The sequence below is a fragment of the Marmota monax genome, unplaced genomic scaffold (genome assembly GCF_021218885.2).
Source record: "Marmota monax isolate L192 unplaced genomic scaffold, Marmota_monax_Labrador192_F-V1.1 WCK01_AAM20220418_F8-fsc00009, whole genome shotgun sequence".
NCBI lineage: Eukaryota > Metazoa > Chordata > Mammalia > Rodentia > Sciuridae > Marmota > Marmota monax.
In genome coordinates, this window is record NW_026694710.1 from 22,848,849 (window position 1) to 22,875,443 (window position 26,595).

The 26,595-nt window shown below is 45.7% G+C and overlaps 1 protein-coding gene across 7 annotated transcripts; it reads left to right on the forward strand.

Annotated features, from left to right (window-relative positions):
• Positions 1 to 9,085: 9,085 nt before the first annotated feature.
• On the forward strand, positions 9,086 to 26,327 carry Znf518b (zinc finger protein 518B). 7 transcript variants are annotated; one of them, XM_046423731.2, is made up of 3 exons: positions 9,087 to 9,202; positions 17,145 to 17,272; positions 19,760 to 26,327. In XM_046423731.2, the coding sequence occupies exon 3, from the start codon at positions 19,942 to 19,944 to the stop codon at positions 23,182 to 23,184; it is 3,243 nt and encodes a 1,080-aa protein (XP_046279687.1). In that variant the 5' UTR covers positions 9,087 to 9,202; positions 17,145 to 17,272; positions 19,760 to 19,941; the 3' UTR covers positions 23,185 to 26,327. The 7 variants fall into 7 exon arrangements, with proteins under 7 accessions (XP_046279690.1, XP_046279687.1, XP_046279689.1 ...); XM_046423733.2 differs by having other exon boundaries at positions 9,106 to 9,171; XM_058572409.1 differs by having other exon boundaries at positions 9,110 to 9,202; positions 11,530 to 17,272.
• The last annotated feature ends 268 nt before the right edge of the window (positions 26,328 to 26,595 follow it).

Below are 26,595 nucleotides of genomic sequence, written 5' to 3' on the forward strand. Positions count from 1 at the left end.
AGATAGCACCCAGCAGACAGCACCTGAACCAGGTGATCGAGCTTAGATCATGGCAGCAAGTCGTGTTGAGGGCATACACCCTTGATACAACACGTGAGCAGGACACCCTCCACGTGGCTGCCCCCAAACACCCATGACCACCCTCTGGTCATGAGAACGACAGCAGACAGATGCAAAGTGAGGGACAGGGATGTTCCCCAAAATGACTGATCATTCTTCCTCAAAACTGTCAGTGTCAGACCAAACAAGCGAAGTCTGAGCCAGGAAACACAGAGAGACCAAGGGGCAGAAGGTGGGAGGAAGAGAAGTCCAGGGAGTGATAAGGCCAAATTGTTACATTGTGTATTGTGCGCAGTTAGAATATGTAACAACAATTCCCATCAGAATGTACAACTATACTGCACCAATTAAAAAATGTGTGAGCAGGGGAGCCATTGTAACTAAAAAATACTAGAAAATCCACAAATATAAAATTGAAGATCTAATAAAGGCAGTGATACAAGTTAACAAGAGAAGAGTAGTTTATTTAACTAAACATTTTCAGAACAACTGAGTATCAAAAGTGTGAGAAGGAAGGGAGTGTTCCTTTCTCCCATACAAAAGTCATTTACATGAAAAATCACACATTTAAAGGTAAAATACAACATGAGCAACACAGAAGAAAACCTAAGAAAATGTTGGATGCCTCTGGCACTCGTAGCAGTGATGGGCGTGCTGCAGACTTCTGAACCAGACAGGAAACTCAGAAACCAAGGGAAGTGAAGAACACTGGATTATGTAAACACTGAAAATTCAACATGTAACACAATAAGCAAAGTCGGAAGATAAAAAATGAGCTGTGGAAAGTATTTGAAATTTGAATGTCAGATAAACGGCTCTTTTATAGGACACAAAAGTGATTTCTGTAAACTGATACAATAAGAACAAAGAGTCCAGTTGAGAAATCCTTAAAGGATAAAAATAGTCATTTTATATGAGAGGAAATCCTGATGCTCATAGAACATGAGAGGAGCTCCACCTCACGATTACCAGGGGAGCACCAACTAAAGTGACAACAGGTACCGTGGTTCACCCAACAGGCAAAGGAAAGTTCAGATCCTAACACCCAATGCAAGAGGAGGGTGAGGGGCAGATGGGATGGGTGACCCCATAGCGTTTGCATAACAGTAGACACTGGAATTACTGCGATAGTTACGAAATTAATCTGGCAAACTCTGTTAACATTAGCATATATGTTTCATTTACTCATCATTTCTAGCTCTGCAATTTATCCTGCAGAATGAATTACTATAAAATTTAAAACTTATTTACTAAGAGAAAGTATACAGGTAAAGGATGTTTATGGAAGCATTGTCTTCCAAGTGAAAAGACAAAAACTCAAAAGAAAATTTTTAATAAAAGGATGGATATCTATCCTTGCTGTGGAATATCATGCTTTATGATATTATGCGATGCTTCAGCACTGCACCAATTTTCCCACTGGGATTATTATGTTCAGTGAAAAAAAATCACCTTAGGACAAATGAGTGTAGAATTATTCTGTATATAAAAAGAGCTGAATGTGCGTTTGGCTAATTTTTTTTTTTTTTACAGCAGAGTTACATAAGAATATACTATATGAGCAGTCACAAAAAAGTCAAGTCAAAATGGTTAAGACAACCAAATGTAAGAACTGAAGTCACAAAACTCTTAGAAGACAACACAGGGTAAAAGCTCCCTGACATTGGCCTTGACAATATATATATTTTTTAATACCATACCAAAAGCTCATGCTACCAAAGCAAAAATAAGTAATCAGGGATATATCAAGCTTCTGCATTAGCAAAACAAACAGGAAATGGATGGACTGGGAAAAAATATTTGAAAAACATATATCTAATAAAGGGTATAAAGAACTCATGCAGTTCAGTAACAAAACAAACAAACAACAACAACAACAACAACAAATAACCCAACACATTTCTCCAAAGAAGACATCCAAAATTCTGACAGGAATGATGAAGAGGTACCAATACTTCCCATCATCAGGTAAATGCAAAGTCAAACCACACTGAGATATAACCTCATACTCCCTAGAATGGATATTATTACAAACATAAGAGATAGCAAACGTCAGTGATGTGGTGGGTGGGAAAAGGGAAGCCTAGTACTCGGATGATGAGAACACAGACTGGGGCCACCAATGTGGAAAGCACTGTGGAGTTTCTTAAAGAAATTAAAAATAGAACTACCACATGGCCCAGCAAGCTCTCTTTTGGGTAACTTCATAAAGATGTGTGCCGTCAACGTTCATTACAGCATTACTTACAATAGCCAAAATATGGAAATCCCCAACTGCTCATCAGTGGACAAACACACACACACACACACACACACACACACACACACACCCCAGAATATTATTCAGATTTTGCCTTTTGCCACAACATGTCTGAGCTGGAGGACATTATGCTAAGTACAATAAACCAGTCACAGAAAGAAAAATCTATACAATTGCACAATCCCACTCATATGTATAAATATTTTAAAAAGTCAAATATACAGAAGAGATAGAAAACAAAATAGTGGTTACTGTGGACATCATGGTAGAAGAAATAAAACAAGTCAAAGGATACAAAGTATCAGGTAGGTCAAAGGAAAAATCTAGAGATTGAATACACAGTGTAAGGATCACAGTTAAATTGTATTAGGAATTTTTGTTAAATAAGATTATTTTAGTTGCATATGAACCCTTCCTCCTGTCTTGGTGTGTGGGGATTCTTCTGACTTGCTGCCACCCAAGACACACTTCTGCAGGTGAGTCCCTAATAAGTTGCACTCTGTGCATTCTGGATCTGTCTGTCCCCTCCTTCCCTTGGAATTTCCTGCCTTTTGCAATAGGTTATTATACACCAGGCTTTTCTGAAATACCTAGATAAAAGGGGGTACTACTAAGGAAGAAGAGGAGAGTAGGAAGTGGGGGAGACCTGGCAGCTTCTAACATAAAACACTAAGTCCTGTGACTTTTTCCTTAAGAATAGCTGAGTTAAAAGTCCACAACTCCCAACCTCTGGCAATTGATCCCAGAACATCTTTCACCTCAGGGTGCATTCCCCAAGCTCCACCCCTCCCTCTGACCTTTTCTCTCAAGTTTTCCAAACCTCACATTTTGGGGAACTAAGCTCTTCTGCACAAGGAGTTGACTCTCTGCTTAGGTATGTAAAGAGAGGTCCCCAAGTCAAAGTCTGGAATTTCATTTTCCTTAAAAATGACAGTTTTTCTCTCGGGGGAGGGGATAATTTTCCTCACCATTGTTAAAGTAACAATGTTCCCATCTTGCTTAACTTACTTGATTAAATAAATGAGTTTTCCAATTTTGTCTTTACAGAGTTCCTGAATAACCAGGAAAGAGTTTCTGCGGGCTATTGTTCCTATACTAATACCATAAAATATATTTGCCAGATCATCAATGATTCAATAAGCAACGTGTCAGCCACTGTATCAGGAGCTCAGAATATAATAGTTGAGCAAGAGGAACACAATTTTTCTTCTCAGGAACATCTAGTTCATTACTATGCACTATCTCGTTTCATCTAGATTTTGTGAAGAGAGAACAAGTCAACCCCAAGAGTACAGTTGCCAATGCATCCCTTAGAAATACAGCAAGAGTTGGGATGTAGCCAAGAGCAAGAATAAAAATCCGTGCTGAATGTTTATGCCTTCCTGGAGTTTTGTCATTCGTGGGAGGAGAGACCTCACAGTATACTAGAAAGGAAACTGAAAATGAATAACAATATCTGTTATAGTCTAGGAAACAGTTCCAGTTCTCCAGGGAAAGGGTAAGATGGTGCTACTCTGCCTCTTTCAGTTTGGCATGATCATGTGACTGGCTTTGGCCAATTAAGTGTGAGCGGAAGTTATCCATGGCTTCAAATTGAAAGCCAAGCTCTTCTCCCCTCTGCCTTGGCAGCTGGTGACATATTAGCTGGTGGAACTGGAGGATCCTAGAGGACTGGCAAGCAGGGAATTGGCATCCCATTCGCTCTGTGCAGGGTCTGCCCTAGGTGCTGTAGTGTTACTGCTGTTTACCTGCGACTAGACCTTGCTTCCCTGATGCTGAAGTATAGCACCAGAGAAGCACTCAAGTGTAGAGTGGAAAGTAGAAGCTTTATTAAAGGACAGCAGAAAAGACTTCTCCCAGGAGGAAGAAGAGGACCCAAAGATGGAATCCATGGAAAGGGGAGGTCTTCCCTTTTTTATAGCTAAAGTCTTCTTTTAGTCTTCCCACATTCATGTCCTTTGTTTCCTTTTATCTTGCAGTGATAGAATACAGGTGGGAAGGCCAAAAGGTGGGAGACAGGTGGGCTGGAGGAGTAATCTGGGCAGGAAGGGCCTGGGTCGGTTTTTGATTAGCCCTTCACAGTTTGCTGGGAGCTTCTTAGGATTGGTTCCTGGCCTTGCATACATTAACGGTCCAATTTCCCCAAGTGCTGCTCCGGTCTCCTGGACTCCATTCTCTATAATGGCCTCCATTTCCCTTATCTTACTCTATACTAGACCCGATTTACCTAACTACACTAACAACCTATCTTTAAATCTGGCTTCAGTAGTATGGATGAGAGGAGAATAGTAGTGCAGCAAGAGAAGACCACAGGTTGGCGGGGGGCGGTGCATCCTAGAGCCACCTAAGGAAGGACCAGGTTTTCCCCCAACCCCAGTCATTTTTGGCCCTACATGCATCTGTGCGACCCTAGCCAGAAGCTGCCACCCCGAGTTTGACTCTGCCCCGCCGAATTCCTCTACTGTGAGTTTCTAAATGCGCACTCAGCCTTTGTGTCCTCTCCCCTCCTGAGTCAGTCTGGGAATGGTTGCAGTTCCCACCACACTTTGCATAGCCCCGGTCTAGGCAGGGATGCTGGCGGCTCTGCGGCGGCCCAAGAGTGGGCTGGGAGCTGGCCCTTTCCGTACCAGGCACTGCGCTAGACCCCGAGGCCTCCAAGATGAACAAAACAGATCCTTGGTGGAGCTTGCATCCCAGAGGCGGCAAAGAGTGTTTATTTAAGTGTGAGAAATTGGAGGGTGGGGGGATTGTGATCTCGCCTGGAGCCCTTCAGCCCCAGGGCAATCTAGGTCAGGAGAGCATCAGGGCGCTCACCAGGCGTGCACAGCACCCTGCGGAGTCCTAGGTTATTTTGCAAGCCCAGAGTCTAGTCCCCGACCAATGCTTCGCTCCCCAAGCATAAGCGAAACGAAAGCGGGTAGCTAGGGGCGGCGACAGTGGCGGCCAGCGGCCAGAGGCGCAGGCGCCCCAGGAGCCGGCGCCCCGCGGTCGGAGCTGGTAGAGATCTACACACCCTGCAGAGGCCCCGCCCTCAGCGACGCCACCGGCCGCCCGGAGCACCGCAGCGCTCTTGCATTCGAGGCTCTACCAGCCGCGCATGCCCAGTGAATGGTTTGTAGCTTGGAACCAGCCCCACCAAGCTCTTTGAGGCGTGGTGCAGGGCGCCCGCAGAAAGGCACCATCAAAGAGACAGCGCAGTCGGGGGAATGGTCCATGCACCTGCGCCCTGGAAACCTCCCCGAAAGGCTGCTCTGGTTACTCCTGTTTTACACTTGAGAAAAGCATCTCAGAGAAGGCAGTAACTTGCTAAAGGTCACACAGCTGGGCAAGATGAGTAAGGAAATTCGGACTCTACAGCCTTCACTCCCTGCGCCCTAGTACTTCAAGGAGGGCTGTTTGAGTATCCAGAAGGTCATATACCACTTTGGGGACCCTGGGCAAAGGGGCGGTAATCCCTCTTACACAGATGAGTAAATTGAGGCTCGAGGAAGTTAGTGGAAATTTCCGAAAAATTTTTAAAGAAAAAAATGTCACTTTCTTGGGTCTTCTGTTCATAAATAAAATGTCTGAGAATTACAGTCTGTACCTCCCAATGCTAGTGCAAGAATCCTGGCCTGGTATAAGAGACCTGACCCTTTTCCAAGAGCCAGTGGGGTTCTGGTCAAGTAATATAATTAATGTTGGTCAGTGCTTGAGGCCAATAGGAAAAACAAAACAGGGTGGTGTGGTGTGCAGGGAGGTGCAGAGAAAGGACCATCTTAGAAGATTCATGGAGACTTTCCTCCAAGCCACAAGTTTCTTCTAGCAGAATTCAACAAAGGACTTCCAAAGGTCACACAGTGCTTAAGTGCCTAGGGTGACCTAAATCCAGCCCTTCCTTCTCCTCTGCCAGCATGCCCAAATTCTGCTGGTCTCTCCGCCTGTGGACTTGCCCCACCCCTTGCAGAAAGCTCCTTTCCATCTGTGTGATCTCATCTCCAAGGCCCCTTGAGGGAGCCTTCCACCATCTAGGTTTCTCTCCCTTCCACATCGCACTGCCCCATTTTATCTTCTCCCTGGCATGTAGCACTCCTGAATATTGATCATATATCCCTTCACAGGTTTGTGATCTAAAAACTCGCCAATAAAATGAATGCTCCCTGAGGGCTGGCATTATCCTGTTCCTCACTCCACCCTTAATCCCCAGCCTGTGCCTGACTCCATAGGTGCTCAAAAGCAATGAGTTTAGATGCACAAGAAAATGAATGGCAGCTCTCAGTCCTTCCACTACATGACTGGTTGCTTTCACATCTTCTCGCTTTTCTCCTGCATCTTAGGCAGTTGTAACTAGGAGGATTCTTAGTCTTGTCATAATTAACAGATATCTATCGTCCTGCATTTCCAAGGCCAGAAAGCTGAAATTGAGGAGTCAACATGGTCATACGCCCTCCAAAAGTCATGGGCGAATCCAGACTGGTTGCCCAGCTTCTAATCACCTCTGTGTTTCTTGCTCTGTGGCTGTGCAACTCCAGTGTCCACCTCTGTATTCAGTGCTGTCCTTCCTCTCTGTCTTCATGTGGCAGTCTCCTCCATCTCTTCTCTTTTTATAAGGACCCTGTTTATATTGGGTAAGGACCCCACCCTAATGGCCTCTTAACTTGATTACATCTGCAAATATATTTGTTTTCTTTCTTTCTCCCCCAACACTCTCCCCACAACAGGTCATATTCATGGGCTCAGGACTTTAACATATCTTTCTGGGGAACATTATTCAATCCATGTCAGAAATGACCAGAGAACACTGAAAAAGAACTTAGGCAAACTATACTAGAGAATGGGGAAGGAGGGCAGTGTGCAGAGTTTCACATTTCTGGATGAACTGCCTTTCCATCAAAAGATTTTTGGAGCACGACACATGAACCTTAAAGGCTTCTGCAGGAGTGGTTTCTTTCCCTGCTTGGTTTACAGGCTGTGAACATCCAGTTTCCAGACCCTTTGCAAACCATTTTATCTCACTATATCTGGGCTTCTGAAAAATATGTTAGTTTTTAGTCTCATCTTATCTGCAGGAGACTGTGATGAGTCCTTACCTGCTTTCTCTTTCACTAAACATTGGCAACCTGGTGTGAGGAAGGTCCAGCTGTTCAACCCTACTATAGGAAGGTCTGCTGTTGACTGAGAAACTGAGGTTCAGCCAGGTTAGGGTTGCAGACTTGCAGCTTCCAACCACCAAAGCTGGGCTTTATAACAGCTCTGACTCCAGAGAAACTTGGAGGAAACCACAGGTGACCTTTCATCAATTCCATGTGACTAAAGAGGACAGAATGGAAGTTACAAGGACAGACAATTTGGGCTAACAGTAAAGGAATTTTTTCTCTAAATCTTAAGACTTCTGATTGATTCTGCAATCCATAGAACTAACTAGTTTTTCTAATTTGCCTCCTTCTGACAGCTGAGCTTCTCAGTGGACAGTTGTTATTCTCAATGTCCTTCTTAACCTATCCTCCTCTTGGGGGAAACTCTGAACTCTACACCTCAATGTATTTGTCTAAGAAGGGGTCCATTTGCTTCTTTAAGCCCTAGGAGACACAGCACAGGAGTCTAGTAGCTCCCTGATCAGAGCAGTTCAAGAGGATACTTCTCAGGGGAGGGGAGCACCACCTCTAGGATCAACATTCTTTCTGCCAGGCTTCTGTTGTTTCAGGGTAGAAGGTCTTGGCCTCTTGGCTGGCGCTTTCTTCCTGAACTCCACTTCTGTGTGCTGGGAATCCTGGGAAATATTGCAACCCTGCAAGTCTTCTGTGCAGTATACTGCCCAGGTCCAGGCACTCTGACCTCCGCAGCCAATAGATAGGATGAAGGGCAAGGCTGGTGTCCAGCCCCTATCAGGACGTGGAAACACACCTTTCCCAGTGAGGATGCCACCCTGCCACAATCTTCCCTTGCTAGGGGGGCAGTTTTATTTTCTGGAGAGCAGTTTTATTTTGAGGGGAGCTACATTGGGATCACTGATTAGGGTGCCCTGTCCATATGGTTCCTTTCTTTACTCAGAGAGGATACATCTTTCTTCCTGAAGACCCTAGATTCATACCTTATGTGAGCAGTAGCTGGTTCCCTGAAAAGAGTACTGTAGTCTAGGCGGAGAGGGAAAAATTGTTGGCGCTAAATGAGCTCACACCATCAGTCTCTCCCACAGTCGTGATCTACTCTGAGCCTCGCAACAGAAACGAAAACCTCGAGACTTAAGAGAAGTCATGGGACCTCCAGGTCCAAGGGCAATGGCTAGGATGACAGGCGTGGCATTCGAATCCAGGACTCCGGGGCCATCCCCTTCACTGCTGCATGTGACATTTTCCTCCCTATCTTCTCTTCTCTGCAAGAAGGTAGAAGCTGGGGGCTGAGGACCTGAGCTCCTGTGCTCTCGCTTTTGCTCACCTGTGGCAGGACTAAACGCTCCGTGCGGGCAGGGGCCCAGCTCCACTCCTCAGGACCCAGGACCCTCGCAGGCTCTCACCAACGTCTGTCTGCTGGGCTACCAGAGGAGGTGAAAGGAGTTCTCCTTTCGCAGAGGAAACTGCTGATGTGCTCCCTCAGTGTGGACATTGCGCGCTGTGGATGCCAATGCCCCCGGTTCGGTGTTAAGTCCAAAGCAGGGCCCAGAAGCCACCGAGGCGAGGTAGAGAGCTCAGGCCCTGGGCATCTCAAAGCCAAGGGGCGGCGCAGACTTAGGGACCTCTGGTGCTGGCCTTGCCACCGCAGCCACCGCACTGCGCACGCGCGCTGTCCCGGCTCCGCCCCCCCGGGTAGGAACCTACAGCGGGTGCGGCGGCGGCGGCAGCAGCGCCGGACGCTGGCGGTGTAGACACCCCTGGGTAAGGACCCGGACCCCGGACTGGCCGCCGGGTGAGTGGCTGACCGGGAGGGAAGGGCCCCGGCCAGGTACGCGGGGCAGGCGCGGACCGGGACTCGAAGCAGCGCGGGGCAGGGGGCCTGACGAGGACCCGGCGGGCGCCCGCGTGTGGAGGCCCGCGGCCCCCGGGAGGGTGTCCCCACCCCCGGCCTGCACCGGGGCCGCGCGCCCTCCCCACCCCCGCAGGCACCCCGCGGGGGCCGGGGTCAGGGGGCGCCGCCAGGGCTCCCGCCAGCGAGTGACAGGCCGCGGCCGGGGCGGGGACGGCGGCGGGGACCTGGGTCAAAGCGCGCCGGGGGTCGCGCCCCCTCCCTGGCCCTCCGCCCGCCTTTGTGCCGCCGCCCGCGGGCTGGCGGGTGGGGACCGGCGCGGAGAACGGAGCTGGCGGCGGTGTGGCCGCCGGGCCGCGGGTCCCCGCCCCCAGGTTTTAAATGATGCAGCCTGCGAGGATCCCTACCGGTCGCTCGAGCAGGAAGTGTGTAAGAGGCCATTTTTAAAGCCTCCTGCGGGCCTCAGAGGCCGGCGTTGACGTTCTTTGGTCTTCAGTAGCTAGAAGATCGCCCGGTGACCCCTCGAGGGGACCCGGACGGCCCCTGGTACAGGACGAGGGAGTCTCTCTGTCCCTGCGCCTCCCTTCCTCGCGCCACGCTGTGCAACGTGGACTGGCCTCGGATCAGGGTGCCGTCGGTGAGAGCGTGCCAACAATAAACTTGAGAACCAGACCTCATTGTCTTTCCTTGGAGGGTCGGAGAGGGTGTCCTGTCGGAAAGGCCCTGTCGGTGGAGGACCCATGCATGAGGTGGGGGAGCATAGCGGAGGGGTCTACGCCGGAGGAAGCTTTGAATTGTCCCCCAAACCTGGTGTCATTCTGTGGGCCCTTTGCATCCCAGCCCGCCTTTTTTCCCCCCCTTGTTGGCTTGGGGTTTGGGGTCAGTTTAAAAAGGCCAAGAGAAGGATGCGAAAGAATGAACATTTGGTAACCAAGAAAAGAAAGCCTTAGAAGAGGACATTTAACCCCTGCATGTAGGCTGGTATTTAATATATCCCCTTAAAATGCCCCTGGTTTTTAAAACTAGGATAATGAATGATTTGTCAGAGTAACATTACAAAATAAAAAGTGAAATACCAAGTACTTTGTTCTCTTTAAAAATAGAAGCCTACCTGCTAAACTGTAATATTGTGTTGGAGTCCTTAGAACATTGTCCTGCAAGTTTAGAATTGAAATCACCTTGGAAGAAAATTGTGGCCTCCAGAAACCTGCAGTACCTGACTATAGAAGAGCAATGAAGGAGCATGGGAATGTCTCCCAGTCCTTCTGAGTCACCTGTGCAAAGTTCAACCCAACCCATGATTGTACACCATGACAGATACAGGCCAAGGGTATTATTGCAAGTCAGAAAATATGGTTTAGAACCCAATGTTATATGGTTTCTTTAAGTAGAATACAAATAGATCATTCCAATTTTTAAATTGTGATATTTTTAACCAAGGATGAATTTTTTGCTTACTTTCTATTTTGAGTCTAATATAGTAACCTTGAAAAATGACACTTTTGTATGCTGTAACATTCATTACAAGTGTGCTTTGAAAAGAACAAAGGAGAGCATTCTTTTATTGGGACTCCTCCCTGACATGTTACCCTAAACTAATGTAGATTTTAAAAACCCAGTAACAACCATTAAAAAAAAAAATCACACTTCTGTCTCTCCTGCTCTATTTGCCTTTTAAGTAAGAGGATCTGGGCTAGTGTTTGTGTGAGAGGAAGAACAAAGAACATTTTATGATTGTCACTAGGAAGGCGTTGCTTTCATTCATTCCCTCATTCTTTCATCCGGTTGTATTGAGTGCCTTCTATGGCCAACCCACTGATGCTGGTTATGGTAAAGGGGCCTCACCAGTGAGGATTTTCCCAGTCTTCAATTGTTCTCACATTGCCTGTAATCTACTGCATTTTTGGTTCACATATTCGAACCCAGCCCACTATAATTTCCAGGGTTCATTCTTAAAGTAAAAGCAGCTGGATCATTTAATTCAGACTCTCCCATCATGGGAAGGGGGTAGGTAGCTTAAAAATCACCTGGGAAGAATTTTAAACCCCATGCCTGGGCCCCACCCTTGGAAAAGAGCCATCTGATGCATTAGGTCACATGAATCTTGGGACTCCTCTCTTTATTTGAGCTCCCAAGTGACTGCTACACACACCAGTGTCTGAGAGGCACTCCTGGAGCTCATTCCTGCTATTTTCTAGGAGAAAAGTGCCCAAGAAACCAAGGATTTGCAGCTCCAGGACGTAAATCCAAGTGTCTGGCTTCTGTTGCAGGCAGCTGTGGAACCCAGGGTTCTGAGCCTAAGCGTAGACGCCTACTCAGGGCCGGAAGCTTTGAGACCAGTGGCCCTCGGTGCTTGAGAAGAGAAGGACGCCTGAAAGGGAAGGAAGAGCCCTTGAGCCTTGCAACATTTTGACTCTTGTCTGTAGCTCCAGGCAGGAAGTAAGAACAGTACTCAAGTGGCAGGAGATCCTGGCTGCAACTTCAGTTTACAGCTTGACACGGCAGGGTAATGGAAAGCAATTTAGATTTGACACCCTTTGGCAGCAGTTGATCTCCAACCCTGTGGCCTTAGCAAAGCCTCATACTTTCTGCAGACCTTTGCTGTTGGAAGAAGCAGGTACGTGAAGGCTTGCTTTGAAGAGTACCCAGGTAACATGAACCTGCTTCTGCAGGCACCTCTTCTACCTCACCTGAGCCATGGTGCTCCAGGATTGACAAGCAGCCAGCCACTGAGCACACCTGTTCAGATCCCTGATGTAGGGATCCTCACTGAAACTACCCATCTTCTTCTCCCATCTTCTGTCACACTCCTTAGGCACAGCAGCCCATGGTGGGTGTGGGGATCAGATCATCTGCTCTGTGCTCATTGTTGTCATACCATGCCAGGCACTACCAGGAACATTCAAGTTTCTGAGAACCTGCAAAGTAGATTGTGGCATTACCCACCTTAAAATCAGTGACATACCAAGGTCACATGGCGAGGCAGGGTAGAACCCTGAGACCTCCTGTCTAGTCACTCCATTACAGTCCCAAGGCAGTGGCTTAGCCTTGCCTCCAGTATAAAGTACTATCCAGGGTGTCATTATTCCGTGCACTTCTCTGTGCACCTGCCCCCCTGGAGGGCCAGGTGGTTCTCAACCTCAGCTGCATATTGGAATCACCTGGGAAGCTTTACAAACCTCAGTGTCTGGACTGCCCCTTGCCCTCAGCCCCTTCCAGTTAAACTGGAGTCTTGGGAGGTTAGGGCCCAGGCATCCTTGTTAAAGCCCCCAGGTAACTCCAGTGTGCAATAGGTAACCCACTGTTCCAGGGACCTCCTTAAACATCCTGGGCATGTCCTGACAAGGTTCACCTTTACATAGCCAAGGTAAGAACCACTAATGGAGGAGGAGATTTTGTCTCTGTTTGATTATACTTTTAATTAAACTCCTAACTCATTTTTTTCTGCAAAATTTTGGGTATTTTTCCAGAGGCAAAAAAAAAAAAAAAAAATAATGGAAATAACCAAAAATCTGTGTGTACATTTTTAGCATCATTAAGAGCATCCAAAGTCACTTGGAATCTTCTTTAATGTGGAATCTTGTGATATTGCTTGCAGTACTCCTTTTCCTTATCTTCTATATATACTTAATGCTAATATAGATTTACTCCTTAGCATGTTTTTTTTTTCATATATAAAACAATAAGCTTTAAACTTCATGGACATTAGCATTAGTCACTTTCTTTTGAAAGGTTTTTCTCTCAAATTGTTGAAGGGAGAGAAGCCTTAAAATTCCTCTGTTTCCTAATATTGATTCAGTTGATGTGCCTAGCTGGGCCAAGTCATCCCCAAAGAACTCTGTAGACAGGATTGAGGATCCTAGCTTGGGTGGGTGTGGACCTTTGTTCCATTAGGCTCATTTGTTAAGCTTGCTAATCTCTGCTTCTCTGGACCTTACTGCCTTCTCCTACGGTGGAAAGAACCTTAACAAATATACGTTGACTTATTTTATGATAAAATATCTCTGCCCAGCATAAAGCCACCTGCATGTACCTGGCAGCACCACGACAGTTAGGCATTTCTTCCTTCCAGTTTACAAGTAAGAGTACCCAGGCCCAGCTTAACCAGTATGAAATCACAACTAGTGTCAAGACCTAGATTTTGGACTTTGTCCTGCTCTCCGGGGTCATTACGCTTTCCGGGGTTACACCAAGCTGCATTCATCTGGAGAACAGAGGAACCGTCTCCTGCAGCCTTCCTCCCCGTCTGTTGTCCATGCACTACAGTTTCAGAAGGAAATGTCAGGTCCCGAGGGAGGCATGTTTGTTGGCAACCTCTAGAAGTAATTTTTGGCCATCAGGATGGCACCCAGTTTGCAGTTCAGTCATTTCTAAGTGTGAGGTAGTTTGGCATAAAGATTGCAATGCTTAATTGTTATTTTTTCCTGTTGAGATCTATTTATCCATTCAATTCAATTCTGATTTGTTGTAATGGTCAGAAAAAGCTCTTGCTGAGGCAACAGTTTCTTCCCAAATATCCTACTGAGGAAGTATGTCCAGTTAACATGGCAAATGTCGGATTTCTTTCTTTTTTACCCTTATCCGATGTCGCTCTTCTACATCTTCTGGGCACTTAGGGTAAAATTGTGTTAAAATTTGGGTCACTGGGAAAAACTAGTAAGATGAGCCTTTTTATAGCCAAAGAGACAAAGGAACACTCAGGTACAGTTTTTGAGTGGCTGTGCCATTGGGCTGGGGACTTTACATACCTTACGAGTGTCTACTCCTAATAGCCCTTTAAGTTTGAGGGTGGTAAAGCTGTTTCCTTGCAACAAATAGAGAGGAATCACTTGTCTAGACACCCAGCGAATACAGGACAGGACCAGAGTTTGAACCCTAGACCTTCCAGCCCCATTCCTGTGCTTTTCATGGGCATATCAGCTGTACCCCTGCCCCAGTGAGGGATGTGGTGGGAGCCACAGTGAGACAGAGTTTCTAAGTCAGAATGCCTGAAAAGAGTTGCTTCCATTGGCTTCTCATCCACAGAGGATGCCAGCAGCCAGCCTACTAGCTCTGAGTTTGTTGGACACCGTTTGTGCACGAAAATGTAGGTGATATAATAGGCCTGCCACTCTTCTTCTTTTTCACGCTAACATCCAGCTCAGAGGTACCTTCCTGCTACAGGGCTCTCACGGTGTGGCTGTGCTTCAAGGGGCAGGCTGGAGAAGGCAGGTCAGTAACCAGCTCACACCCAAAGCTCTGTGAGTGCGAGTTCTGTGGAGATTGTATGCAGCTGGTAGCCTTTGCCACTAAAACTAACAGGGGGTCTTGCCCTAGATGTAAACTATTTTAATCTGTACAATCAAACAATTGTGATTAAAATTATAAAATGAAATTCAGTGTATATTCTGGAAAGAGCAATTGTTAGGCAGCTAAGAAGCCTGTAATTTAGCCCCTCTTAGGATTGGCAAAATTTCTTCATTAAAACAATAGAAAGTAATAGATTTAACAACTTAAAGTGTGCCCATAACTTATCCAGGCACTTTCCCTCACCACCTCACCCTGTGTCCTCATGACTGCCCTGGGGGTGGGGGTCCTGCTGATGTCTGCTCTCCTGGTAAGGAATCAGTTTGCCCAGGCCTCACATCTAGGAAATCCTATGATTTTAAACCCTGTAGTCTCTTTGCAGAATCTATAGCTTTAAACATGATTTTACCTCTTATTTCTCTGCTAATTCTGTTGAGCATGAGTCACTTCCAGCATTTAGAAGTCAGATGCTTCATTTTTAGTAAGAACTTATACAATCTTGCACATTTTATAATCCTTAGTATCACTTAACTGGTTTCTTCCAAACTCAGCGATTTTTCCCTCGTGTCCCCATAATAAGTATTTTGGAAATCAGGACGAGTAAGCTCAAAAATGAAGAAGAGGAACCTCCTACACACACACACACACACACACACACACAGTGCGAGAGAGTGTTAGGCCTCCTCCCAAGCCTTTCCTTTGAGGAGGACAAGACAGTGCAGACAGCAGGCTTCTTAGGCAGAGGGCTGCTTCTCTCCTGCATGGCTGTCATGCGGGGTTTTGCTGTAGGTAACTCTGTATTGAAAAGCTCACTTCTGCTGCTTGAATAGCTTATACCAAACAGGCATCTAAATGGTAGGGACATTTTGTGCCATAATGATAACAAGACTATTATTTCTGTGTTTTTGAGAGCACTTCTAAATTATATGAAAGAGAAAAATAAAAGTATGTTTCTAGTCCCAGGAAGTCAAGTGCAGGGCTTCTGTAAGGCTGGGTGAGTTGGGAAAGTCTGTGAACTCCGACACTGATTTAGTGTGGTGTTTTCTTGAGTGCCCTCAGCATCCAGTGCACCCATGCACAAATCTTTATCTACTGTGTTTATATAATCCTCTGTTATCAGCCCACTGAGCAATTACTTATCCAGAAGACTCAGCCTCTCTGGTGGTTGTATTTGGATAGAGGACTTTGTATGCAAAGAACTGGGGTTTGGGAGCTCTCAGGAGTATTCATATGCAAATACCAATATCTTGGCCACTTTGTGGTTCCCTGCTGCTCTGTGCATTTACCTTTATCTTAAAGTATTACATCTGAGCTATTCCATGGGCCACACTCTGCTGCAACTAGCCATAGATTTGCAAAGGCCAAAAGGAACTTTGTATTGAAGGAACCTCCCATCTTTTCCACCAAGAATGAGGAAAATTGCAAAGTAGTAATACTAATTTATTTTGGAAATAGTTTAGAAGCCAAGAAAGATGCTGTCAAACAGTTGACAGTGCACTCATGGCCAGATTCCCTGCTTCCCCCATGAAACTGCAGGTCATAGATTCGTGCTTCATATTATCAGTTGCTCCTATGGATTCTCAGTTCAGAATATAGATGGTGTTTAACCTATGATGGTTCTACTCATGATTTTGTTATTAAAGCAACATGCACTCAGTAGAAATTATGCTCCTAATTTTGAATTTTGTTCTCTTCCCAGGCTAGTGATGTGCAATACAATGGTATTATGATGCAGGGCAGAGGCAGTGAACTCCTAATAGGCCATGCAACCGCAAGTGTAATGACCAACACCATATTCGATAGCCACTATAGTCAATAAATAACATGAGGTGTTCAATGCATGAATATCTGATAGTCTTTGTGCTGGGTGGTTTGCCAACTGTAGACCTAGGTAATGGTTCTGAACACATTGAAGGCAGGTTAGGCTAAGCTCTGACGTGCAGTAGGTTTGGCGGATTAAATGCATTTTTCACTTACAATGTTTTCGATTTACAGTGGGTTTATTGGGATATAGCCCTACCATAAGTTGAGGCGCACACACAGCTGCTTAGATATTTTTGCAGAGGTGCCTCAAAAAAAAAGTGTGTGTTTCTCAGGCATCAGAACCAGCCTGATTCTCTGGGGACTTCTTTCCAGTTGCTGTCCACTTCTTGCTGATGGTCATGATCTTGCAGTCCAGTCTGTTCTCAAGTTTCAGGAAGAATAACACCCTCTAAGTTTTTAAAAGATTGGAAAGAAAAGTGGCAAAACACCATTTCTTGATTTTTTTAAAAATCGTGGAGGCTGAGAAAGACGCTGAAAAACTGAAAATGTGCAAATGTAATCCTGGGTTGAACAATTCTTCAAAAAAAAAAAAAAGGAATGTTGGCATGTGACTTTTGAGAATTATATGTTGAAACAGTTGATGAGCAAGTTGTGCTAGGTTAAGTAATTTAGTCTCTCTCTGGATTATGAGGCTGGTAGATGACAGAAGAGATTTTACGTATTGATTGGTATTCAAACCTTTGGGACAGAATTAAGAATCAAGGACTACTAGATAAGAGATGTGCAGATTATTAGGTGGTCTATTAAGAGTGATTAAGTTGTTTTTTTTTTGCAGCTCCAGTGTCAAGATGGAAGAAAGTTACAAGGAAGCCAGTTCCTGTTTCATTTAGGATAAATTGTTAACAATGAAAACTAGGTGAAAAGCAAAATCCGCTGCCTAACGAAGGAGGAGCTTGACGCATGGTCAGTGGTGGGGAAGTTTTAAGGTGAAGTGTCGCTGGACACTTTAACTGGTGATTTCCAATATCGGCTTCACATCAGCTTTACCTGAAATGGCTTTCCACACCAGGTGCCTCTTCCCCTGCCCTCTCCCCAGAGCCTGGGATTCCCTAGCCAATGGTTGCAGCCCAGGAGAGTGTCTTTGCTGTGATTCTAAGGCTCCTTCAGAATGCAGAAACCTAGGGACCTCATCCTTCTATCACCTGACTTCAGCCTCTGCATCCTTTGGGCCTGTGGTTCACTGGGGTTCTAAGTGCAGCTGTGGCGCTTGGTTTAGCTGGCTAAGAATGTTGGCATGAACATACAGATGTAGGGTTCTTGTGTGGTCAAGTCAGATTTCAAGGGTCAGCGATATCAGACTGGTCTTAGAAATCACATGGCCCAGCCTTGTGTTATATAAATGAACGAGCAGCTACAGATGGGTAATTCACCTGAGGCCACCTAGAAGTTCATTGTGTCCCTTCTAACTCCCTTCACTGAACCTAGTTTATAGATCTGGAAAATAAAGTGCACTCATCTCTAGTGACTCCTGAAGAGGAGCCTGTGGTCTGCACCAGGAGTGCAGTAGACTAGAAGGTATGTGTCCCTCCTGTGTCATGTGTTGCCAGCTCAGGGCATTTCATGTGTCTCCTCCCAAGCAATGGTGCCCTACTGTAGGTGGAGAAGAGGGACAGCATCTTTCAGCCCCAGGCCTCTGTCCACTAGCTGCCTGGATGCCATGTGCACGCAAGGCTGGACAGGGCTGGAGTCTCTAGATGCCATCAGGGTTTGACTGCACACTGGAAATTGCTTTTGAAAGAAGGTCACTATCTTTCACAGCAGAATAGGGAGAGAACACTGCAGGAGAAAATAGGGCTTATTATTGTACACTATACGTTCTTCTGTTGCTTTTCAAAGCTGTTTTCAAAGGGCAAGTTTCATGTTAGGTCTGAATGCGTAGCAGTTGCTTCTTCTCACCCTACAGAAAGCACTTTCCCACTACCTTTGTGTGGATCTTGGCCTAATGGCCCTGGGCTACTGACCGACACTCATATTGCCCACCATGGAAGAGACCTGAGGTCCTCTGTGCCTCCTGGCACTTGGAGAAAGGCTTTAGTGTCTTAGTTATCACAGCAGCTCTGTGGGTGATGCTGGATCGGCATTCTTAATTCTAATGACCAGATGACAGTTTGAACTCCAGAGATTTAAGTGGTTTTCTAAGATCATAAAAGAAAGGCTTCTGGCAAGAATGGTTTCTGTCAAGCTTCTGGTTCTGTATACTTTGAAAAAAATAAGTGCCATTAAAGATGAGTTGAAAATTAGTCCCTGAGTAACATGTAGAATATGAGTGTCGAAGGATCCTTGCTCTGGGAAACACCGGCCACTCCTGCTGCCCAACCCAAGCCGTCCATGTCTCTCCACTGCCATCGTCTTGTCTCCTGTAGAGTCTTGGCCTCATGGCGGCTAGAGACTGTTGGAGCATAAATCAGATGTCATGCCGCTGCTCCAGGCCTCACCTGGTCCTCCATCTCAGGCAGAGGAAAAGCCCCTGTCTTGTGAAACCCGTCATACAGCTTTCCTCAGCTAGTCCCCTGTCCCTCTGACCATGTTGGCAGCTGCCCACTCCTCCCTCCTTCCTCAAGTGCACCATGCCCACTTTCCAGCGACCTTTGTCTTTTCTGTGGAGACTTTTCCAGGACACACGTAGGGGTCACACCCCAGTCACCTAGGTCTCTACTCTACACCTAGGTCACTCATCCCAAGGCCAGGTCTTTCCTCGCCTTGGCTTACCGTGTTTCCTACCCAGTTCTCCCCCTTCTGCTTGACAGTGAGTACAGGCTTGGCTTGTCCTCTGTCATCGTGCACCTGAGCATAGGGACCAGTCCGCCTTGGTCCACTGCCCTGCAGCACTCAGAATAATGCCTGGCCCTTGACAGATGCTCAGTAAGATGTTGAAGGAGTAATTTTTGTCTTCACAATGTTGTCTGTGTCACTGGCAGATTGGCTGTGTGAGCAAGAGCTGGCGTCCAAACTGATGAGGACTGAGAGGAGCCCTGGCTCCACCTGGGTGATTCACATATTCAAAAATCAAACTGAAAAAGTCCGGGATGAAGATTTGGGGAGGCTAATATGACATTAAACCTGAAAAACTGCTTCTTAATAACAATTAAAAATAAGTTTCACTGATCAAAGGCTCTTCTAATGGCTGCTATAAAGTCCTTCCTGCAAGTGTCCTGCATTCATAGCCTAACGTGGTGATTTGTGGGGGCCTAGTTTGAAAATGTGTTCAATATCAACTCGGCTGCCAGCTCTGTTATGCGGAGTGTTACTTTAACACACATGTAAGATCACATATTGAGATTTACCATCAGATTCCCAAGGCCATTAAAATGTAGAGTAACTTTGATAATGGCTTAAGCAAACCTTGAATTCTTATATTGATCATGCTTTGTGATTTTTGTTTTCCTATAGTGTTGCCTGGAATGTCAGAAGATTGACAGCAGTCATATTTTGGAGCATGCTCCTACAGTGGCAGTGTACCAAAGAAAAGTTGTGAAGTACCTACCCGCCACCAAGCACAGTGTGCTGCAGGGTGCCTCCGAAGGATTTTGTCATGTGAACTCTTTCTGAATTTCAGTCCGCTCTTTCTAGAAATGCAGATAAAGAAGATGAAGGATATTGGAGAGCCTTCGTACGCTACCCCAATGAATGGCACACATAACTCCTTGACCCTGTCACCCAAACACCCTAATTCTAACAGAGCAACTCGGCCAGACAGACAAGAAGCACAGGCCCTTTTGTATCAGGGCTCGGAGGCGGAGGCTGCCATGATGACTATTGCAACATGTGCAAAGTGCAGAAGTGTTCACAAAGTCCCTCTTCAAGATTTGAAGAAGGGTCCTGGGCAAGGCCAAACGGAAGACGGATATGTCTGCCTCCCATGCAGCCTTCAGACGGCTCCTCCCCATTTTCACTTCATGAATGGGGATCCCAGGGCCACTCATGTTGGAAACAAAACCGAAGCCATCTCGAGTCCCATCAATAACAAATTCAAGGTGAGGAACTTTAAGCCAGGCAAATACTACTGTGATAAGTGCCGGTTTTCCACCAAGGACCCGCTGCAGCACAGGAAGCACACGCTGCAGCACGAGGAGATCAGATTCATCTGCTCCCACTGCAGCTACGTCTCCTACACAAAGGGGGAGTTTCAGAGGCACCTGGTGAAGCACACGGGCATATTCCCTTATCAGTGTGAGTACTGTGACTATGGTGCTATTAGAAATGACTACATTGTCAAGCACAGGAAGAGAGTCCACGAGAGGGCTGGTGCTAAGAGACCTCTCAAAACTGCCACCAAGCTGGACCCAAAAAGAACTAGCATTTCCAGACAGAACATAGAGCTCTTAAAGGCCCCTAGCCTAAGGACCGCATTTCAGAACAGGTTGTCGGATCAGCTCTCAAGATTCTCTCTTCATGCTAATAAAGACAAAATTCACAATATCCTATTGCTACCTGAATCAAAGGAATACCAGAAAGATGTTGTGTGTATTCCCAATCAAATGACCTTACCCGAGCCAAATGAAGTTGGTCTGTTTGAGAACAAAAGCGTTGAGGTGGAAGTGTTATCTCCTTCAAAGGAACCCGTTCAACCCGGTGTGCCACTGACGGTCGTGGCCCCGGCGGAGCTAGTTGTCCCTGCAAACTGTTTAGCCCAGTTGATGGACGTGAAGGTTGTCAACGGCACACAGCAGCTCCTTCTCAAACTGTTTCCACTGGAGGAAAAGAGTCACCTGGAAGCTGGCAGTGGCGATGGAGGCGATCCAGAGCATGTGACTAAAGAGAAGTGTTCAAAGGAGCCAGAAAATGTATTTTCTGCAGAAAATATAAAGTCACTAGCAATAGAAGGGAACACTGGAAGACTTGTAGGTGTAGATAACCTTCGGTCTTCAGTTCAGAGACAACTGAAAGATGTGAAGTGGGTGAGGTCTTGTGATCTTGTGTCTGGCTCCCGTGTGCACGATCACAGGGAACACCTTCTCAGTTCTGATGGGGTCGAGGATTTGCAGACAAGGAATGATTTGTATTCACATAGGACCGCTCTTCCTTTTACCTCCTTAAAAGGTCACTCTCCAGCCTCTGTCATGAAAAGTGGTGCCATGTGTGGTCTCAGAGCTGCTTCAGACCCTTTTCCTTCTAAAGCTGCCGATTCTTTCACAAAAGATGGAAGAAATGTGCACAGTGACTCTCAGCCGTTATTTCATCTGGCTCTGACACCTCCAGCCACTTCCTTCTTTGGGGAACAGGGCTTACTACCTGCAGTCAGTCAGAGTGACTTGGAACCTGGAAGTCAGAGCAATGTTCCTGCTAAAATGGCTTCCTCTCCTGGGAAGCTGGAAGGTGACCAGGCAGAGGACAAGGCAGCTTCAGATCTAAGCCAGACCTCCCCTTCACAGGAGAGTGAGTATTTATACACAGATATGACCAGAGGGGAAGACGGAACTAGATCTGAGCCTAGAGGCGACCCTGGGGAATTGAAGAATTCTGAAAGGACCAGTGAGACTTCCGAGGGCCCTGTCATCTCATCAGTATTTTCTCTGAGCTCTGGGTCTGAAAATGTCCCAGAGGGCATTAAGTGGAATAGTTCAACATCCAAAATAAAGTCAATTGAACTCTTACGCAGAAAGATCGCCCAGCTGATTGAGTCCTGTGGCAAGCCTTCGTCTTTGTCTGCAAATAGTGCACGGGGTCGGTCCACGTCAAAGGGAACCTCCAAAGCAACACCTGAAGGCATTCAGGACATTAACTTGTCACTTCCTGGCCCAGGCACTTCCACAGGTCCCCTCCAGACACCTCAGAATGAAGATGATGTCACTGGTAGTGGACAGCTTGCTCATCAGCAGGTCTATCCACAGTTTGCTAATGGCAGTGAGGGGAACACTGAAAGCAGAGGGACCAGGAAGGCTCATGTGGCCACTCCAGTGCTGATCCCCAAAGGGGCCGTGTTGAGGGTTCTCAACTCCTCTGAGGATGCCCACATCATAGAGGCTACCTGCGACGCACCTGTCGGCATACCTTGCAGCAAAGCACAGTTACCAAAACCAGCTCCTTACTGCCCCATGAAACAGACAGACTCAGACTTGCAGCCTTTGACCAGTGACAGTGGGCCAGTCGACATGTCCCCAGGTCTCGAGACAGCTCTTCGGCCTAAACCAAGAAAAGAGGATGCTATGTGTAGCGCCATCCCTAAGAAAACTGGCCCTGGGCCTGGACAGCATGGCTGTAGTGACCTGAGGAGGCCAGGGAGACTGCTGTCCAGGAGTCTTCCAATGAGTAGGAATAAAACCAGGCAAGTGAATTCATCCAAGAAGAAAAGCAAACTTCAGGCCAATGCCAACCGCTGCCTCAAGGATCCTTCCGTTTTTCAGGTTGCCAGACAGCTCCGACTGATGGCCGCCAAACCAGATCAGTTGATTAAATGCCCCCGTCGGAACCAGCCAGTCATCGTGCTAAATCATCCTGATGTGGACTCACCAGAAGTGACCAATGTGATGAAGGTGATCAATAAGTACAAGGGCAACGTCCTCAAGGTGGTTTTATCAGAAAGGACAAGGTGTCAGCTTGGCATTCGACGGCAGCACATGCGACTGACCTACCAGAACGTGGAGGATGCCAATCTGCTCAAAAGGCAAATGATGTTGAAAATGAAACTGAAAAAGGTTCATAAAAACAACTACCAGGTGGTGGACTCCTTGCCCGATGATTCGTCCCAGTGTATATTCAAGTGCTGGTTTTGTGGGCGGCTGTATGAGGACCAGGAAGAGTGGATGAGTCATGGCCAGCGGCATTTGATAGAGGCAACTAGAGACTGGGATGTTCTTTCTTCCAAGGGCAAATGAGGAAAGAGTGGTCTTTGAAGTGATTTGCTTTTCTTTTTAATTTTTCTGTTTGGGGGATGATTCCCCCAGATTCAATAGGAGAAATGCAGTCTAGGGGGATGAGGGTTATGGATTCTTCAGATCCCTGTGGAAATGTTGATTCTTCCCCAGGACATGTCTGGACTCTGGGAGGTATTTAAAGCCCCTGAAATTGTGCGCGCACAAATGGATGTACATGCATTTTTCTGGAGAAAGGATGTGAAGTTCTCAACAGATTTTCAGTGGGATCTAAGACCTCTCATTGTTTAGTATCCATTTTTCTGAGTAGATACAAATCTTTCATATTCCAGTTAGGAGGAGCAAGTTTAAAATAATTTACACCTGCTCCTTATATAAATGCTACTGAAGAATTAAATCTACGTTTCGGTGTGCATTTCCACTTTGTTTCTGCTTTAACTCCTCTCCTGAATATTTGGTACATAATGAGAATTATATTTTCTACTGTATTACTTGTTTTAAATTTATTTTTTAAAAAGTTGACATATTGGTCCTGGGAGTATAGCTCAGTGGTGCACAAGACCCTGGCTTCCATCATCAGCACTGCAAAAAAAAAGGATAGTGGGAATGGCATTCTTTTTAACCCCTCCCCACTCTGTAGTACTCTTGAGTGTGTATGTGTTGTGGAGTTGTGCTCATGTTGTCTATTTTAAAGAACAGTTCTAAGGGTTTGCCTGCATTTACTATTTCAACAACAGGCATTATGAAACAAAAGCAAATATTTCCAAGTGTTAGCTTTTGCTTTCTTTTAAAAATCCTGAATTGTAACAATTGGATAGGGAATGTGCCTTCTGGGGGAGGGGGGATTTTATGAAGGAAAAGATCTAAAGTCAAGTCCCCTTAAAACTCCCACAAGCATAAATTAAGTGACCAGTTCAAAGGTGAAGGGAGTGGCTTCTTACAGCAGAGGTGGACCCTGGGATGACAGCTCAGGGTGACTGGGGAAGTACCTTGGGAAGGGGCGAAGTGTTCACTTGGGAACTCGTCCTGAGACGGGGTGCATGCTGCCTGCTGTCCTGGATCATTGGAGTTAGGGACACCTCTCCAAGGTCAGACCTTACTCTCTTTGGCCATTTTTTCTGAAGAGGCACAGTTTTTCCTCATGAAACTTAGTAGAAGCTGTCAGGAATCACCAAAATGGAAGGGACCCCCCCCCCCCATTACACACTTGTGTTTGTCAAGGTGGTAGCAGACACTCCCTGGTTTTCACTGCAACAATCTGCCCCCATCTGTCTTCTCCACACGTGTTCTCTTGCTCACCTCTCCTGGGAGAAGATCAGTCCTTCTACCCACAGATGCCTGCACTGTGCCTGAGCTGCAAAGCACCTTTGCACACATTAGGAGCAGCCCCGCCCTTGCATAAGCCTGGCTTTCAGGTAAACATCCCCCATGGCTGGATTTTAGTCCTCTCATGCCCAGGCGGAGAGCTGACCTTCAGGCAGGACACAGATGGTGCAGTAATGACCCTTCCCCTTCAGGAAGGGCCTGCCTCAGGGGGGTTAACAGTGCAGAGTGGAACTGGGGCAGTACATCTGGAAAGGACACCAGGGATTTCTGACTTACCAGGTTGTTAATGGAGACTTCCTGATTTTTCCCACATGGGAAAGTCTCATATGTGGGATTGTACTCCTCTGAAGTTTGTTCTCATAGATAATCAGCATTTCTTAGGTATAATTCAATACATGATCATTAAGTTGATTAATTGGCTAATTTTTATTGGAATTTAAAACTTGCATTTTTTATATATGTGTATATATGTGTGTGTACACATATAAATATTTTTTACCACATGGAAGTTGCAATAGCTAATTTTCTGATTTCCTATTTTATAATGATATGTGGGCTGGGAAAATGTAAAACATTTTTATATTCTAGAAATAATTTATTTTGGAAGTACATTTTTATAATGGTTTGATCTCATTTTTAGAAAATGAAAGCACAGTATGTGATAGGATCTAATTTATATGAACAAACAGGAGTGGACACCCCTGTGAATCATTTTATTATGACATTTAGTTGTTAGTCTTTTTTTATTTGGTGCTTTGTGGTAAGTGGCTTATGTGAACCAGCATCACATAAGAGCATTCTGAAACCTTATCCATGTTACACCGTACACACCTCTAGCGTAAAGAAACCTAAAATGTGGAGAGAAGGGAAGAAAATGCTGTGACTTTTACTTTTATCTTCGATACCTCACCACTTAGTAGCTTCTTCCTGAAAGGGCCAGCCAAGAGCTAGCCCTGGATCTATCTGCTCAGAGTATTAAGTGTTCACGTGAAATATTGACCTTTGACAGCACTGACTGTTGTTCAAGTATTATCTAAGCCACAAGTCGAGTACTTGTGTGGAGTTGAATTTTGTGAGTAGAATATGTAGCAGACCTTTTCGGGACATTTGGAACTACGTACTTAAGGAGTTCAAAGTGTTCCTAGAATTCATAGAAAAGGGGAAACAAAAGTGGCTGTCTTCCCTAAATAGCTTTAGAAAATAGCTTATTAACATGTAGGTAAATGTCATGAGATAAACAAGTTTCTAACAAAATTGGAGGGAGTGGGCAGGACAGTGTTGAATACTCTTTCCCTTGATTTTGAAGGATCTCCAGTCACTACATTTTATTAATAGTACTAATAAAATTATTTTAAACTTATTTTTTAAAGTAGGCTTTTTTACTTTTGGGGACCAGAAATAGGCAAACTTGTTATATTTGTTATAGGCAAATAGAGTAAAAATGTAAAAAACAAAACAAAAACACTAAATATGCTCCTAACAGATTATATTTTATTCAAATTTTTATCCCCAGTCCAAAACATTTGGTGAGCCCTTACACAGAGCTGAACTGAACACAAGGTACTAAGCCTCGAAAGCCCCATTGCTCTTTCTTTAGGACTTCTCTAAGCCATCCCAAAAAATAAAGACGTGATGCTGCTCCACCTTTTGAATCCGTGAATGTCTATTTGATCGGAAAACAAAACTTTGTATAACAAGTTAAGCATTATTATAATTCCTGGGTTAACTGTTTGTGTGTCTGCTGCTCTGGTTTTGAAACACATTTGTATATAGATAGAGAAGTCGGAGTAAGTTTTGTTAAATAAAGCAACTGTACCATTTTCTCTGCCCTTGATTTTACATGTTAAGCAAGGTGGCCATTGCACAGCCTGTCTATGATGCCTGTCTGGATTACATGAGGTGAAGGAATCAATCTGTACAGCCCAAGAGCTTTGAATTCCACCGAGTGCTTGGAATCGGGCACTGCTGGTTATTCGTGCATACCCTGAGGTGAAGCCGGTGACTTTGTTGTGTTTTGTCTTAAATTTCAAGTGATGTGGTTTGGATGGTGGTGGGAGGGGAGAGGCAGTTTTCCTACCATGCCCAGTG